This window comes from Geotrypetes seraphini, chromosome 9, assembly GCF_902459505.1.
Source record: "Geotrypetes seraphini chromosome 9, aGeoSer1.1, whole genome shotgun sequence".
Lineage (NCBI taxonomy): Eukaryota > Metazoa > Chordata > Amphibia > Gymnophiona > Dermophiidae > Geotrypetes > Geotrypetes seraphini.
In genome coordinates, this window is record NC_047092.1 from 14,405,300 (window position 1) to 14,419,423 (window position 14,124).

General features: G+C 43.5%; 1 protein-coding gene across 1 annotated transcript in view; it reads left to right on the forward strand.

Annotated features, from left to right (window-relative positions):
- The window catches only part of EXOC4 (exocyst complex component 4), a 622,023-nt gene that overhangs the window by 511,326 nt on the left and 96,573 nt on the right, over positions 1-14,124 (forward strand). Inside the window, exon 14 of the mRNA XM_033958806.1 lies at positions 9,993-10,171. Coding sequence (XP_033814697.1) covers positions 9,993-10,171 — 179 coding nt within the window. The remainder of the gene's footprint in view (positions 1-9,992; positions 10,172-14,124) is intronic.

The following is a 14,124-nucleotide window of genomic DNA, read 5'->3' on the forward strand; positions in this document are numbered from 1 at the left end:
TAGATTTATGTTCGATGATCCGTGTTCTCAATGATCTTATTGATTTGCCAACATACCATTTCTTACATGGGCATGTTATCACGTATATTATGTGGTCTGTGGTACAAGTGAGAAAGTAATTGATAGAATAGACTTTTCCGTCTTTCTGGCTGGTGAACTCTTTTAGTTGTACCATATTTTCACATACGCTGCATTTACCACATCTAAAAAAACCTTTCGGTAATAGATTATCTTCTCTCAGTTTGACTCTAAAATCTGCTGGGGAGAGTATTTCTTTAAGATTTCTATCACGTGTAAATGCTATGCGTAATTCTGTTTCTTTAAATATAGTGTTGGTTCGCATAATTCTCCAATTATTCTTCAATATTTTAGCTATGTTGTTGCCATATGCTGAAAATTTCATTACACAAGTCATTATTTCTTCTTCTTCTTTTGAATGTTCTTTATTGATATTCTTGTGAATTAGCCAATCCCTATTGTAATATTTTGCCCTTTTGTAAGCTCTCTTCAAGATTTTAATGGGATACCCACGATTTTCAAGTTTTTTTATGAGTAATTTGGATTGTAATGTAAATCTTCTTTTAGTAGAGCAATTTCTTTTTAACCGTAAAAATTGTGAAAACGGTAAATTTTGCTTTAAACTTACAGGATGGCAACTATGATATGACAAGAACGTGTTTCTATCTGTCTCTTTGGTGTAAACGTCAAATTCAAAATATGTTTCTTTTTGTGTGATCGTCACGTCCAAATAATTTATATTATATTTTGAATATTGCATTGTGAAAACTATGTTGGAGTCACAACTATTAAGCCAGGAAAAAAATGACTTTAATTCTTTTTCTTCTCCTGTCCACAACATCAGAACATCGTCTATGTACCTTAGCCAACAATAGATTTTTGACGAAAAAGGTGAGTGATCGATCCAAATGGATTCGAAATCTGCCATATAAAGATTTGCCACTGAGGGAGCGAAAACCGCTCCCATAGCAACTCCCATTTTTTGCTTGTATATTTCTTTCTCAAACATGAAATAATTTTCTTTCATTGCAATTCTTGATAATTGTACAAGAAATTCAGAAGGAATCAAGTGAGGTTTTGTCCTGTTTTCAAAAGTTTTTTTAATAATATTCAAAGCTTCATCCTGGGGTATTGATGTATATAATGCTTTGATATCAAGAGTTACTAACATGAAAGGAAATATGTCCACAGGTATCTCTTCCAATTTTTCCATCACCATACTCGCATCTTGAACAAAGGATTTAATTTTTGGAACCTCATCTTTTAGAAAAATATCTACGAATTTTGAAATGGGTTCCAACAAAGAGCCCCGTGAAGACATTATCGGTCTCCCTGGAGGATTAATCAAATCCTTGTGTATTTTTGGCAACACATAAAATACAGGTGTTAATGGACAAGATTTATTCAAAAATTTGTAATCCTTCAATGTGAGAAAGCCTAATTTTAGACCTTCATCTGTTATTTTACCAATCTGTTTTTTCAATCTGTTTGTTGGATCTAAAGGGAGTTTTTCATAGACCTCAGTGTCTTGTAATTGTCTGAGAATTTCCAAGTGATATTTTTCTTTATCCAAAAGTACAATAGCTCCTCCTTTGTCTGCTTTTTTTATTATGATAGTTTCATCGTCAGTCAATTTTTTAATCACTTCTCTTTCTACTTTGTTCAAATTGTTATGTTGGTATGTTTAATTTTCTTTCCATACTTCAATATCTTTTAGAACGCAAGATTTGAAAGCGTTCACTAAAGGATCTAGTGGTATCGGAGGATACCATGTGCTTTTGGGAGATAATATTGTCCGGTCCGTGCTCTTAGGTTGATTCTCAAAGTAAATCCTTAACTGTAATTTCCTGATTAGCTTTTCCAAATCTACATTGAATTGTAGCTGATTAAAATCAGTGGATGGAACGAAAGAAAATCCATAAGACAACACTTTGTTTTCTATATCACTAAGTATGTGTTTAGAGAGATTAATTACCACTGGTTTCTCAATGTTTGAGACCGAGTGGTAGGTCTTTGGCGTGGATTCCCTCTTCTGCTTCTCACTCTGCCCCTTCTTGTGGATTGACCTCTCTTTAAAAAATGTTGTTGGCCGTCTCCGCTACTGGATGTTGAAAAGGTTGAAATATCTGAACTATTCTTATCTGTTTGTGTTGGACTTTTATTATTCTGGTTCATCCATGGGTATACTTTTTGGTTCAGATAATCATATTCATCTCTTTTGAATTTCCTTATTTTGTTTTTCTTTATATTTTCTTTAAATTCATCCATGTTATTCATCATTATTTTGTATTTATCCGTGAATTCTGTTTCAGGTATGTGGGATTTTAAATTGTTCAAATCCGAATCTAATTTCATTTTTTCTTGATTAATCTCATTTTGGCTTCTTTCTATAATTAACAACATCAAGTCTAAAGCGCATTTATTGAGGATTCTGCTCCATGTTTCAAGGAATTGAGTGTCCTCTTTGAAAATCTGTGGTGCTTTATTGATCCTCAGACCTCTCGGGATTCTCTCTTTTTTGCAATATTCTATTAGCATATCGCTGTTCACTTCTAGGCTAATTATGGATTTATATAACTTATTTAAATCTGACCATACTGTTGTGGTAGTGTCTATGCTTGATGTCATATCAAATTGTGTAGTAGTTTCCAAAAGTTTGGCTGCCCTATCCTGAGGGAAGCTAAATACAGTTTTCCACCCTTCCTGTGCCATCTCTTAATAGTGATTCCACTCTCAGTAATATAATGGCTTCCAATCTAATACCTCTGAAACCAGACTACAGATCTAGATTGGTACTTCAAAATGTATAGCTTTATTTTGTGGAGCTCTCAGATACCTACCGTATTTTCACGCATATAACGCGCGCGTTATACGCGTTTTTACCTACCGCGCATACCCCTCGCGCGTTATATGCGTGAGCGCGGTATACGAAAGTTTTCAAACATAGTTCCCACCCCGCCCGACGCCCGATTCACCCCCCCAGCAGGACCACTCGCACCCCCACCCCGAACGACCACTCGCACGCGCTCCCACCCGCACCCGCATCCACGATCGGAGCAAGAGGGAGCCCAAGCCCTCTTGCCCGGCCGACTCCCCGACGTCCGATACATCCCCCCCCCCGGCAGGACCACTCGCACCCCCACCCCGAAGGACCGCCGACTTCCCGACAATATCGGGCCAGAAGGGAGCCCAAACCCTCCTGGCCACGGCGACCCCCTAACCCCACCCCGCACTACATTACGGGCAGGAGGGATCCCAGGCCCTCCTGCCCTCGACGCAAACCCCCCTCCCCCCCCAACGACCGTCCCCCCCCCAAGAACCTCCGACCGCCCCCCCAGCCGACCCGCGACCCCCCTGGCCGACCCCCACGACCCCCCCACCCCCCTTCCCCGTACCTTTGGAAGTTGGCCGGACAGACGGGAGCCAAACCCGCCTGTCCGGCAGGCAGCCAACGAAGGAATGAGGCCGGATTGGCCCATCCGTCCTAAAGCTCCGCCTACTGGTGGGGCCTAAGGCGCGTGGGCCAATCAGAATAGGCCCTGGAGCCTTAGGTCCCACCTGGGGGCGCGGCCTGAGGCACATGGGCCCAACCCGACCATGTGCCTCAGGCCGCGCCCCCAGGTGGGACCTAAGGCTCCAGGGCCTATTCTGATTGGCCCACGCGCCTTAAGCCCCACCAGTAGGCGGAGCTTTAGGACGGATGGGCCAATCCGGCCTCATTCCTTCGTTGGCTGCCTGCCGGACAGGCGGGTTTGGCTCCCGTCTGTCCGGCCAACTTCCAAAGGTACGGGGAAGGGGGGTGGGGGGGTCGCCAGGGGGGTCGCGGGTCGGCTGGGGGGGCGGTCGGAGGTTCTTGGGGGGGGGGACGGTCGTTGGGGGGGAGGGGGGTTTGCGTCGAGGGCAGGAGGGCCTGGGATCCCTCCTGCCCGTAATGTAGGGCGGGGTGGGGTTAGGGGGTCGCCGTGGCCAGGAGGGTTTGGGCTCCCTCCTGGCCCGATATTGTCGGGGAGTCGGCGGTCCTTCGGGGTGGGGGTGCGAATGGTCCTGCCGGGGGGGGGGGATGAATCGGACGTCGGGGGGGGTGAACGGAGAGTCGGGACAGCGCACGGAGAGGCGGGGCAGTGCACGGAAGTCAGGGGGGGGGAACGGAGAGTCGGGACAGCGCACGGAGAGGCGGGGCAGTGCACGGAAGTCAGGGGGGGTGAACGGAGAGTCGGGACAGCGCACGGAAAGTCGGGGCAGTGCACGGAAGTCAGGGGGGGGTGAACGGAGAGTCGGGACAGCGCACGGAGAGGCGGGGCAGTGCACGGAAGTCAGGGGGGGTGAACGGAGAGTCGGGCAGCATGCGCGGTATAATCGTGAGCGCGTTATACCAAAGTTTTTGTGCTTATCATCGTGATTTCTGCGCGCTATACACGTGTGCGCGTTTTATACGGGTGCGTGTTATTTGCGTGAAAATACGGTACTCCGTTGATCATTAAAGATTATTCAAACGGTTTTTGTAGGCAAGGGTATCAATCATTGAGCTCCACCTTATCGTAATAGTGCTGTTAGAAACAAGTGCTAAATGTTGAACAGTGATTTTTTAGATAAAGCACTTATCTTTTTTACGGTGGCTTCTATTATGCCTCGTAGTGTGCGCTCTGTGCCCAACGGGACCCGTTTCGCCCAAATCAAGGCTTCTTCAGGGGTCTCTCGAATTGCTGTTAACACAGAGAAAAGTATTTCACTTAATGAAAAACATTTTGTTATGACTTTTAAGAAAGCGTGTACTCACTGTGATAGCTTGTAGCGACTTCATCAAAATGGCGTTAGCAAGAATTGAACGCCAACGCATGCGCTATATAGACGTGTCAATTAAACTACCCCTGTGTATCTTAAAGGGACAATCAATAATTTTCAATTGAAACTGCTACTATGACACTAGATTAGAAAAAAAACACTCCAGTCCATATTCACATTCAGACCGGCAGGTTTTAATGTGCCTAGATTGAAAATCCAACGGGATTCTTTTTGTAGTAAGGTTCTTTGTCTATCACCTCCTCGTGGGTTTGATTTCACCCGGTCTATTGCAAAACACCTCAATTCTTTGAAACTGTGTTGTAATTGGTTACAGTGCTCCACTAGAGGTGCAGTGATCCTCTTGCATTTAATGTTAGATTTATGTTCGATGATCCGTGTTCTCAATGATCTTATTGATTTGCCAACATACCATTTCTTACATGGGCATGTTATCACGTATATTATGTGGTCTGTGGTACAAGTGAGAAAGTAATTGATAGAATAGACTTTTCCGTCTTTCTGGCTGGTGAACTCTTTTAGTTGTACCATATTTTCACATACGCTGCATTTACCACATCTAAAAAAACCTTTCGGTAATAGATTATCTTCTCTCAGTTTGACTCTAAAATCTGCTGGGGAGAGTATTTCTTTAAGATTTCTATCACGTGTAAATGCTATGCGTAATTCTGTTTCTTTAAATATAGTGTTGGTTCGCATAATTCTCCAATTATTCTTCAATATTTTAGCTATGTTGTTGCCATATGCTGAAAATTTCATTACACAAGTCATTATTTCTTCTTCTTCTTTTGAATGTTCTTTATTGATATTCTTGTGAATTAGCCAATCCCTATTGTAATATTTTGCCCTTTTGTAAGCTCTCTTCAAGATTTTAATGGGATACCCACGATTTTCAAGTTTTTTTATGAGTAATTTGGATTGTAATGTAAATCTTCTTTTAGTAGAGCAATTTCTTTTTAACCGTATCCCATTAAAATCTGGACAGAAGGAGTTGAGTTGAGTTCCTCCTTCTGCTTCGCATGCAGGAAAATGAAGGCAAAGTTTCATCTCACTCTATTCTATTTACATAGCTCCCTTGACACTCTCTCTTCACAAGCTGATTTGCTTAAGTGATAATTGAAGCTAATTTCCTTGGCAGTGAAAAGAGAGAGTGGCAGTAAGGGCAGGATTCGCTAAAGTCCCGAAATCTATCCGCTTCGTGTCCTATCCGTTTCCGAGTCATTGTAGCCGATCGATTCAGTAAAGCTTGTCCATGCAGATGATCCGATCGTAAACACGCCGCTATTAGCGCAGAAACATTGATCGACGCGCGTGCGCCCTGTATCCTCGTTGGTTTTGAAGCTCATAACGCATGCGCTAGCTCTTTAAGATGTGACCATCTAGCCGGAAGGAAGGGGGGAGGGGTGGCTGGCCCTTAAAAGCTATATTTGATTTTGGATTTTTTGTTGTTGTTGTTGTGTGGCATTGATATTTGAAATGTACAATGCGCAAGGAGAGCACGGGGTTAATCCGCGATTTTCTCGCCATGCGCATTACAAATCTGAGGTTCACTCCCACGCTTGTTATGCACATTCCAAAAAAATAAAAAAAATATTTCTAACGCTTATGTACATGAAAGTTTACATATATTTAAAAGTTTAGATATATTTTGGATTTTTAGAGGGGTAGATATATATTTTTAATGGGGTTCTTAACATGCACGTGTCAGTTGCTAGGCAGAAATAGTCGGCGAGGATGTAAACGACTGGTCCTCAGCAGGAAAGGCCAGTCGGTTTGAACGAAATGGTTTCATGAATCGGCGCGTTAAGAAATTTACATGCCTTTTTACTCATTTGCATGCGCAGATCGGATCGGGTGCGGATGGGGTCTGGAGGAAGGTTAGTGAATCGAGCCGGAGTCGGAAAGTGAGCGCAAACTGATCGGTTTGCTTAGTAAATCTAGCCCTAAGTGATTTTAAAACCACATTCGAAGGTTCACTGAGGGAACCTCCTCTGGCTGCTTCTCTGTATTAAACTGGACGTTTGGCCTCTTGGCTGCTTCTTCTGTGGTCAGAATGTTTTTGGCAAGGCAAAGCTGACGACAATCGCCGTTCCTGTTGGTTGCTTATTTATTGATTTAAATATTTAGTGCATGCGACCCTGAGAGCTCTCGGGGGCAGATTCTCAAAACTAAAATCTACCTTTAACGTATTGGCCAAACCGGTTCCAACTGGTTTAGCGTGCTAGCAGTCTCCGATACTGCCATGCAAATGTAATATAACGAGGTCATTAATATTAAAATGAGCACTCTGAGCGATTCTCTGTAATCACCGAGTAATTCTCTAACCTCGTTGTGCCACATTTGAGGCCCAAATTTGTCAACAGGTCTGAGCTGTCGTTGCCTTAATTTCTGATCAATGCCTGAGTGCTGGTTGGAAAGTAAGGCTTGACAGCTCAGACCTGTCAGGAACTTTTGCCACCATCAAGCAACCCCCCTGACACACTCCCCAGCAGCAAGAGAGATGCCTACTCCCTCCCGCCGTCAAGCAATACCCCCCCCAACACCCCTCAGCAGTGGGAGAGATTCCCACTCCCTTATTTACAATGGCTGGCCTTCCCCTCCCCAGTGCATCCTGGGTTGCGCCAGGGAGGGGCCTAAGGCTCTGATTGGCCTAGGTTGTTTAAGACCCCTTCAGTGGCCCTACTGGTGTCTGGGTCAATCAGAGCTTTAGGCCTCTCCCCAGATGCACTGGGAAGGGGATTAAGACTCTGATTGGCCCAAACGCCTAAGGCCCCTCCCATAAGACAGGCCTTAACTCAGAAAAAAATGAAGTTTTTTGTAGCTTCACCATGCCCCTTTGATACTAAAACATCATTGCGTATAAATAAATTCAGCTATCCTATTCAATCTACCATTAAGGTTTTGGGACTAATACTGGACCAGGGCTTCACAATGAAGAACCAGGTGGACTCTTTGGTCAGAAAGGGTTTCTTTACTCTTTGGAAGCTTCGGTTCGTTAGGGCATATTTTGATGTTTCATCATTTGGAGTTTTGGTACAGTCCCTTATACTAAGCCAGCTTGATTACTGCAATATTGCCTATTTGGCAATTTCCCAGAAGAATATGCAACGATTGCAAATAGTTCAAAATGTGGCGGTCAGGCTGATTTTTAGGTTGAAGAAATATGATCACGTAACACCCTCCCATTGAATACTGCATTGGCTGCCTATGGAGGCACAGGCGAAGTTTAACTTTGGTTGCTTCTGTTTTAAGGTTTTGTTTGGTTTAATAATATTATAATAATAATAACTTTATTTTTCTATACCGCCATAGTCAGACGACTTCTAGGCGGTTCACATCGAAAGAAGGCTGGACATTCCGCGAATTACAAATGTGTGAGGGGAATGTTGCAGAAGAAAGGGGGGGGGGAGGGAATGTAAGCGGGGTTGAGAGGGGAGGGGATGTGAGAGGGGATTGGGATTGCCTGAGAGATTGTTTTCGGGTTTGTAGGGGAAAAAAGCGTAGAGCGAAGGTCAGTCTGTTTAGGTGATGAATTTGTCAAACAGAGTGGTTTTGATTGATATTTGGAATGCGTTTAGCTCCCAAATATAGAATTGAGCTTTTCTCTTTTGCAACCAACAGACATAAGAGAAACTCCCATCTGAATTTTGTTTTTCCACCTGTTAGAGGATGTCAACTTAAACATCATGAAAATATTTTTTCATATCGAGCAGCGTTATGGGGTCAGGATTTAGAACAATTGCTTTTGCTTACTGACACTTATGGGGAATTTAGGAGACATCGAAAAACATATCTGTTTTCAAAGTATTTAGGCACCTAATTCGTAAAAATTTTATGATGCACTATTTTGATCATTTTAGTGTCTCTAATTATTGGCTTTTACCTTTTTTAGTTCTATTCAACTTCTTTTATTGGTTTTTTTTTTTTTAACTATTGTAAACCGCATAGAACTTTACGGCCTTGCGGTATATAAACTGATTATTATTATTAAAGGGCTCCAAATGCTCCACTATCCTGAGTCTCGCAAGCTGATAAGCTCCGTCCTATGTCTGACCATACCACGTTCTGTCATGCAATGTTCTACCACACTAAATCATACTGTTCACCACGGTTGTCCTGTACCATATTATACACCATTTTTACCATACTGTGTATACCATGGTTGCCGCACAATGTTTGCCGTTTCATGTCCTCCATGCTATTTTTATCATGTTTGCTTGCCTTACCACTTTGCCAAGCCTTGTCATACTTTAATAACCATGCTCTGCCTCACCGTTTCATGTTTTTACCATGCTGTTAGCTTTGTTCTGCCATCTTGACTAAGTTTACCGTACTAGCTGTTACCACACTATGTCTGAGAATGCAACACCGCGGTTGGAGCTAGAGCCTAGGCACCCTGAGGTTGTGGGTTGAAACCCATGCTGCTCCTTGTGTCCCTCGGCAAGTTACTTAATCCCCCCATTGCCCTAGGTACATTAGATATACTGAGAGCCCTCCGGGACAGTCAGGGAATTCTGCTTGAGTGCCTGAATAAACTCATGTAAAACCGTTCTGAGCTCCCCTGGGAGAACAGTAACAAATAAACAATGTGAAAAGTTTCAGCCTCTGTTAACCAGAGCTGCTATTGTGACATCATAATGCCTCATTCCACCAATAAGAGCCAACCTCATCAATGATGTCACAATAGCTTGATTGTCCTATTCTTGGCTCACTGTTACTACATTTTGATTTCTAGAGTGGTGCAGTGGTTAAAGCTCCAGCCTCAGCACCCTGAGGTTGTGGGTTCAAACCCATGCTGTTCCCTGTGACCTTGGACAAGTCACTTAATCCCCCCATTGCCCCAGTTACATTAAATATACTGTGAGCTCACCAGAACAGTCAGGGAAAAATGCTTGAGGACCTGAAAAAAATTCATGTGTTCTGAGCTCCCCTGGGAGAACAGTATAGAAAATGGAATGAATGAATAAATAAAGAAATAAGTGATTTGCCCAAGGTCAGAAGGAGCTGCAGTGAGAATCAAACCCAGTTCCTCTGGATCAAAACACGCTGCCAATATTTTCATTGCTGAATTTTCTGCTCATTTTTTGTCTAATGCCTCCACAGCACTCATATAGTTGAATAAGAATCGATTGGATTTGCACGTCACTTTCTGTGAATGTTCATTTACCTTGCAGGGCAGCCTTTGCAAAAGAGTCAGAAGTGCTGATCGGAAACCTTGGAGACAAACTGATCCCCCAGAATGAAATTCTGCGTGATGTAAGTGACCTAAAGGCTCTGGCAAACCTGCATGAAAGCCTCGAGTGGTTAGCTGGGCGGTTGAAGGTGGCCTTCTCCAATCTTCCAACTGCACCAAGTAAGTAGCTCATCCTTGCCAGCATTTGAAAACTAGGCAGCCTCCAGACCAACATAGCTGACCGAAAACGGACTTTTTTTGGAAATGTTGAACTGAAAATGAATTATAATGCAAATGAGTCATTTTTGTCTGAAAGTTCTTTTTCTTTTGTCCACATTCTGGCTTGACTTTCCTTAACTAGCATGTTTCTGCTTACTTTGCCTGCTCATTCTATTCACTCAATTCTTTCAGCATTCTCTCCCCCCCCCAAAAAAAAAACAAAACAACAAAACACCCCACTGTATCTCTTCCACAGAAGGTTTCAGTCATGCAAATGCTTAAACCCAGCTCTGCTAACAACCATGTCTGGGTTTCTGAGTAGTCTAGCCCAGAGGTAGGCAGTTCCCCAGTCGGGTTTTCAAGATTTCCAGAATGAATATGCACGAGATTAATTTGCATGGACTGCTTCCATTGTATGCAAATCAATCTGGGGAATGGTCTACCCCTGGTCTAGCCTCATTGTGGGATCTATGTCTCTTTGTTTTAACTTTGTCCCTTACCCCTCTACCAACCCCAAGGCGGCTTTCATCATTGGAGGGTCACTAGCACGTACTACACTTCTCCCTCTGTATTCGCGGTTTCGATTATTCACTTTTTTTAGTTTGCTGGCTCCTCCCCCCAAATTACATCAGCTTGCATAGAGAAATCGCCAATTCCAAGCGTTTACAGAGAAAATCGCCGATTCCCAGCACTTTCCTCACCGTGTTTTGCCTCTCCTTCAGGAACAGGCCAGGTCTCCCGCCATGTTATTCGCGGTTTGACCATATTCACGATGGTTTTCAATAGAAAACAGCGAATAACATATGAAAAAGTTATTTGCATTTTTTTCTGTATTTGCGGTTCTATTAATCCCCTTTCACAGCGAATACGGAGGGAGAAGTGTACTGAATGGTGGTCACCCAGCCTACAATACTAATTAAAGTTCCAGCCCATTCCAAAATGTCAAGTACATACAGCCAGATTCTGTACATGACGCGCTGAAGTTAGGCGGCAGTGGATAACCTACCACCGCCTAACTGACCAATCAGGGTCGTGCTTTTTTAAAAACTTGAAGGCGCCGTTCTAAGGCACCGATCTCAAGCCTACGGAGGCGCATAAGGAAGACCTATGGATGCCTAAGGGCAGTGGGGGCGTGGCTTGTGCCAGAAGTCCGTAGGCATTCCTATGCGCCTCTGAAGGCGCAAGACCGGCACCTTAAATCTAAGCCTTTACAATGCTGGCCTACATTTAAGGCACCTCTTTTACAAAACAGCCGCAATTCTACACGCGATCGGCGGCCATTTCTTAGCTGCCCGCTGATACCGGCAGCGTTTCTAGAATCTGGCCCATAGTGTCAGCCATGTTACATTTGGGACAGTCCCAGAACTCATGATTTATGATGAAACCCAGCAGAAATCAAAGACGATGAAATAAAACAGTGTATCGCAAGCCACGAGAGGCGCGTCGGGTAGGTGAGTCAGCCAGCGCTGGCGCTTCTCTTTCCGGCCGACGCCTCTCCTGCTCTCTGCACCTCCCCTCCGGCGTAGTCCTTTCAGGGTTAACAAGCTCAGGTCCCCGTCTGGAGGGCCTCCGTGCGAGTTTGCAAGACCCCGAAATAAGGAATAGGGAAGTCTAAAGTTTTGATTCCTCATACTACATCCAGATGACTGCGGTCGAATGACCAACACTTATTGGTCATTCCCTCTCTCAAAATTATCAATCCACGGCGGCAATCCATTTTTTCCGTTACAGCTCCACAAACATGGAATTCCCTTCCAATTTATTTAAGAGAGGAAAAAAAACTTGGAAAGATTGAAGAGCAAAACTTAAGGGTTTTCTTTTTAAAGATGCATTCAATGAATAAATGAATTGCTTATACTCTTTTTGTATTTTTTATCCTCTGGATAGTTTTGTTTTTTTTCTTTCCCTTTCCTATCGTTTTTAACCTTAATTGTTTTTCTTTATAATCAGATTGGATTTCTTTCCTAGCTTTTCCTCATGTTTTAATATGTCTGTCTGTATAAGTTGTTTTTTTATCATGTTTAGTAGACTTGGTCTTTTTTGTTAATTATGTCTGTTTCCCCTAACTCTGTAATTTTTATTTATTTGTGCATCGCCTAGAACAGGGGTGCCCACGCTTTTTGGACTTGCGAGTTACTTTTAAAATGACCAAGTCAAAATGATCTACCAATAATAAAATTTTTAAAAAACACAATGCACACTGTACGCATAGAATTGTTAATTATCATTCCTATTCCAGGGTTTTTTCAAAGAGGTCAAAGCAGATGACTCTATGCACTGTCACCTCAGTAACAACCATACAAAAATAGACAAATACCCACCCCCTCCCTTTTTACTAAACCACAATAGCAGTTTTTAGCGCAGGGAGCTGCGCTGAATGCCCAGCGCTGCTCTCGACGCTCATAGGCTCCCTGCGCTAAAAACCACTATTGCGGTTTAGTAAAAGGGGACCATATTTAGACAGCAGATATAAATTCAGACACATTTTGATCACTAAATTTAAAATAAAATCATTTTTCCTACCTTGTCTGGTGATTTCATGAGTCTCTGGTTGCACTTTCTTCTTCTGACTGTGCATCCAATCTTTCTTTCAGCCTGTATGCTTCCTCTCCTCCACACCTCATTCCCTCCTCCAACTTTTTCTTCCTATCTCCTTGACCTTTCTTTCTTTCTCTCTTCATGCCCCCTTTCTTTTTTTCTGTTTCTCTTCTTTCCTTCTGTCTCCCTGCCTGCCCCCTTTCTTTCTTTCTCCCTGCCCTTCCCCAAGCCACTGCCGCTGCCATCGGGGTACAGGACCCAAACCGCCACCAATGGATAACAGGCATCAAAGCTGACGCTGATGCCACCCCATGCTCTCCCTGCTTCGGGCCGACCAGCATTCCTCTCCCCGACGTCAATTCTGCCGTCGGAGAGGAAGTTCCGCCCAGCCAGGCAGCGATTGGCTGACCTGAACTTCCTCTCCGACGGCAGAATTGACATCGGGGAGAGGAAGACTGATCGGCCCGATAGATCGCCAAGGCAAAGTGAGTCCTGGGTGATCGACTCACTTTGCCTTGGCGAGCTACCTGTCGATTGCAATCGACCTATTGGGCACCCCTGGCCTAGAATTTAGAATAGGCGATAAATTAAATTCTATAATAAACTTGAAACTTCCCTTGGCTTATCCCAAGTTTGGAACTGCTAACTTCTCATGTACCAAGCTCGGATCTGCGTATGCTTGTTTCTTAATCTTTGAGAATTAAAAGTGCATGTAGTTATTTCAGAGGCCAGAAAAAGAGAGAAGAGTAGGAACCCAGGAGAAGCCACTTTTGTGCAAGGGAACTGAGTGTGCATGGTTGACTTTTTGGTTAAATCGTCAAAAAGCTCCATACCATAGATAAAAATGCAATCACCTTTTACCGGGATGGCCACAATTATCACTCATTTGAAACCAGCGCAGCTAATAGAGTGTTTTATCATGCCAGTCAGTCTTTGCATTGTTCATTATTTCGTGTTTGCTAAGCTGATGGCACTTCCAAGACTCTCTCCTTATCTCCCCTGCTTCAGAATTGGATTTTATATTATCCGAGCAGTCAGGTATGTCAAGTCATTTTCTTTTCTCTTGTCTTTTAAGGGAAGACAAACCTCTTTTTTTGTGTGTGACAGTACCTTTTTAGGAATAAAGTTGCTTGGAGGTATCTGAATTAAGAAGTGTAACCACGCAGTGTGTTTTCCAAAGATGATGCCGTTTTTGTTTTGCTTTGTCTTTTAACGCACTCTGCATTAACTGCAATTCCTTTGCCCCCATCCCTTCAGATTTTCTTTTTCGCCATTTCTGCCAGCACCATACTTAACACCATAGAAGAATATCCAGCTCCACTTGACTGGAATAGCCAGGAAGAGTGGAAAGGGTGAGGGTAAGAGCTTAACCTGTA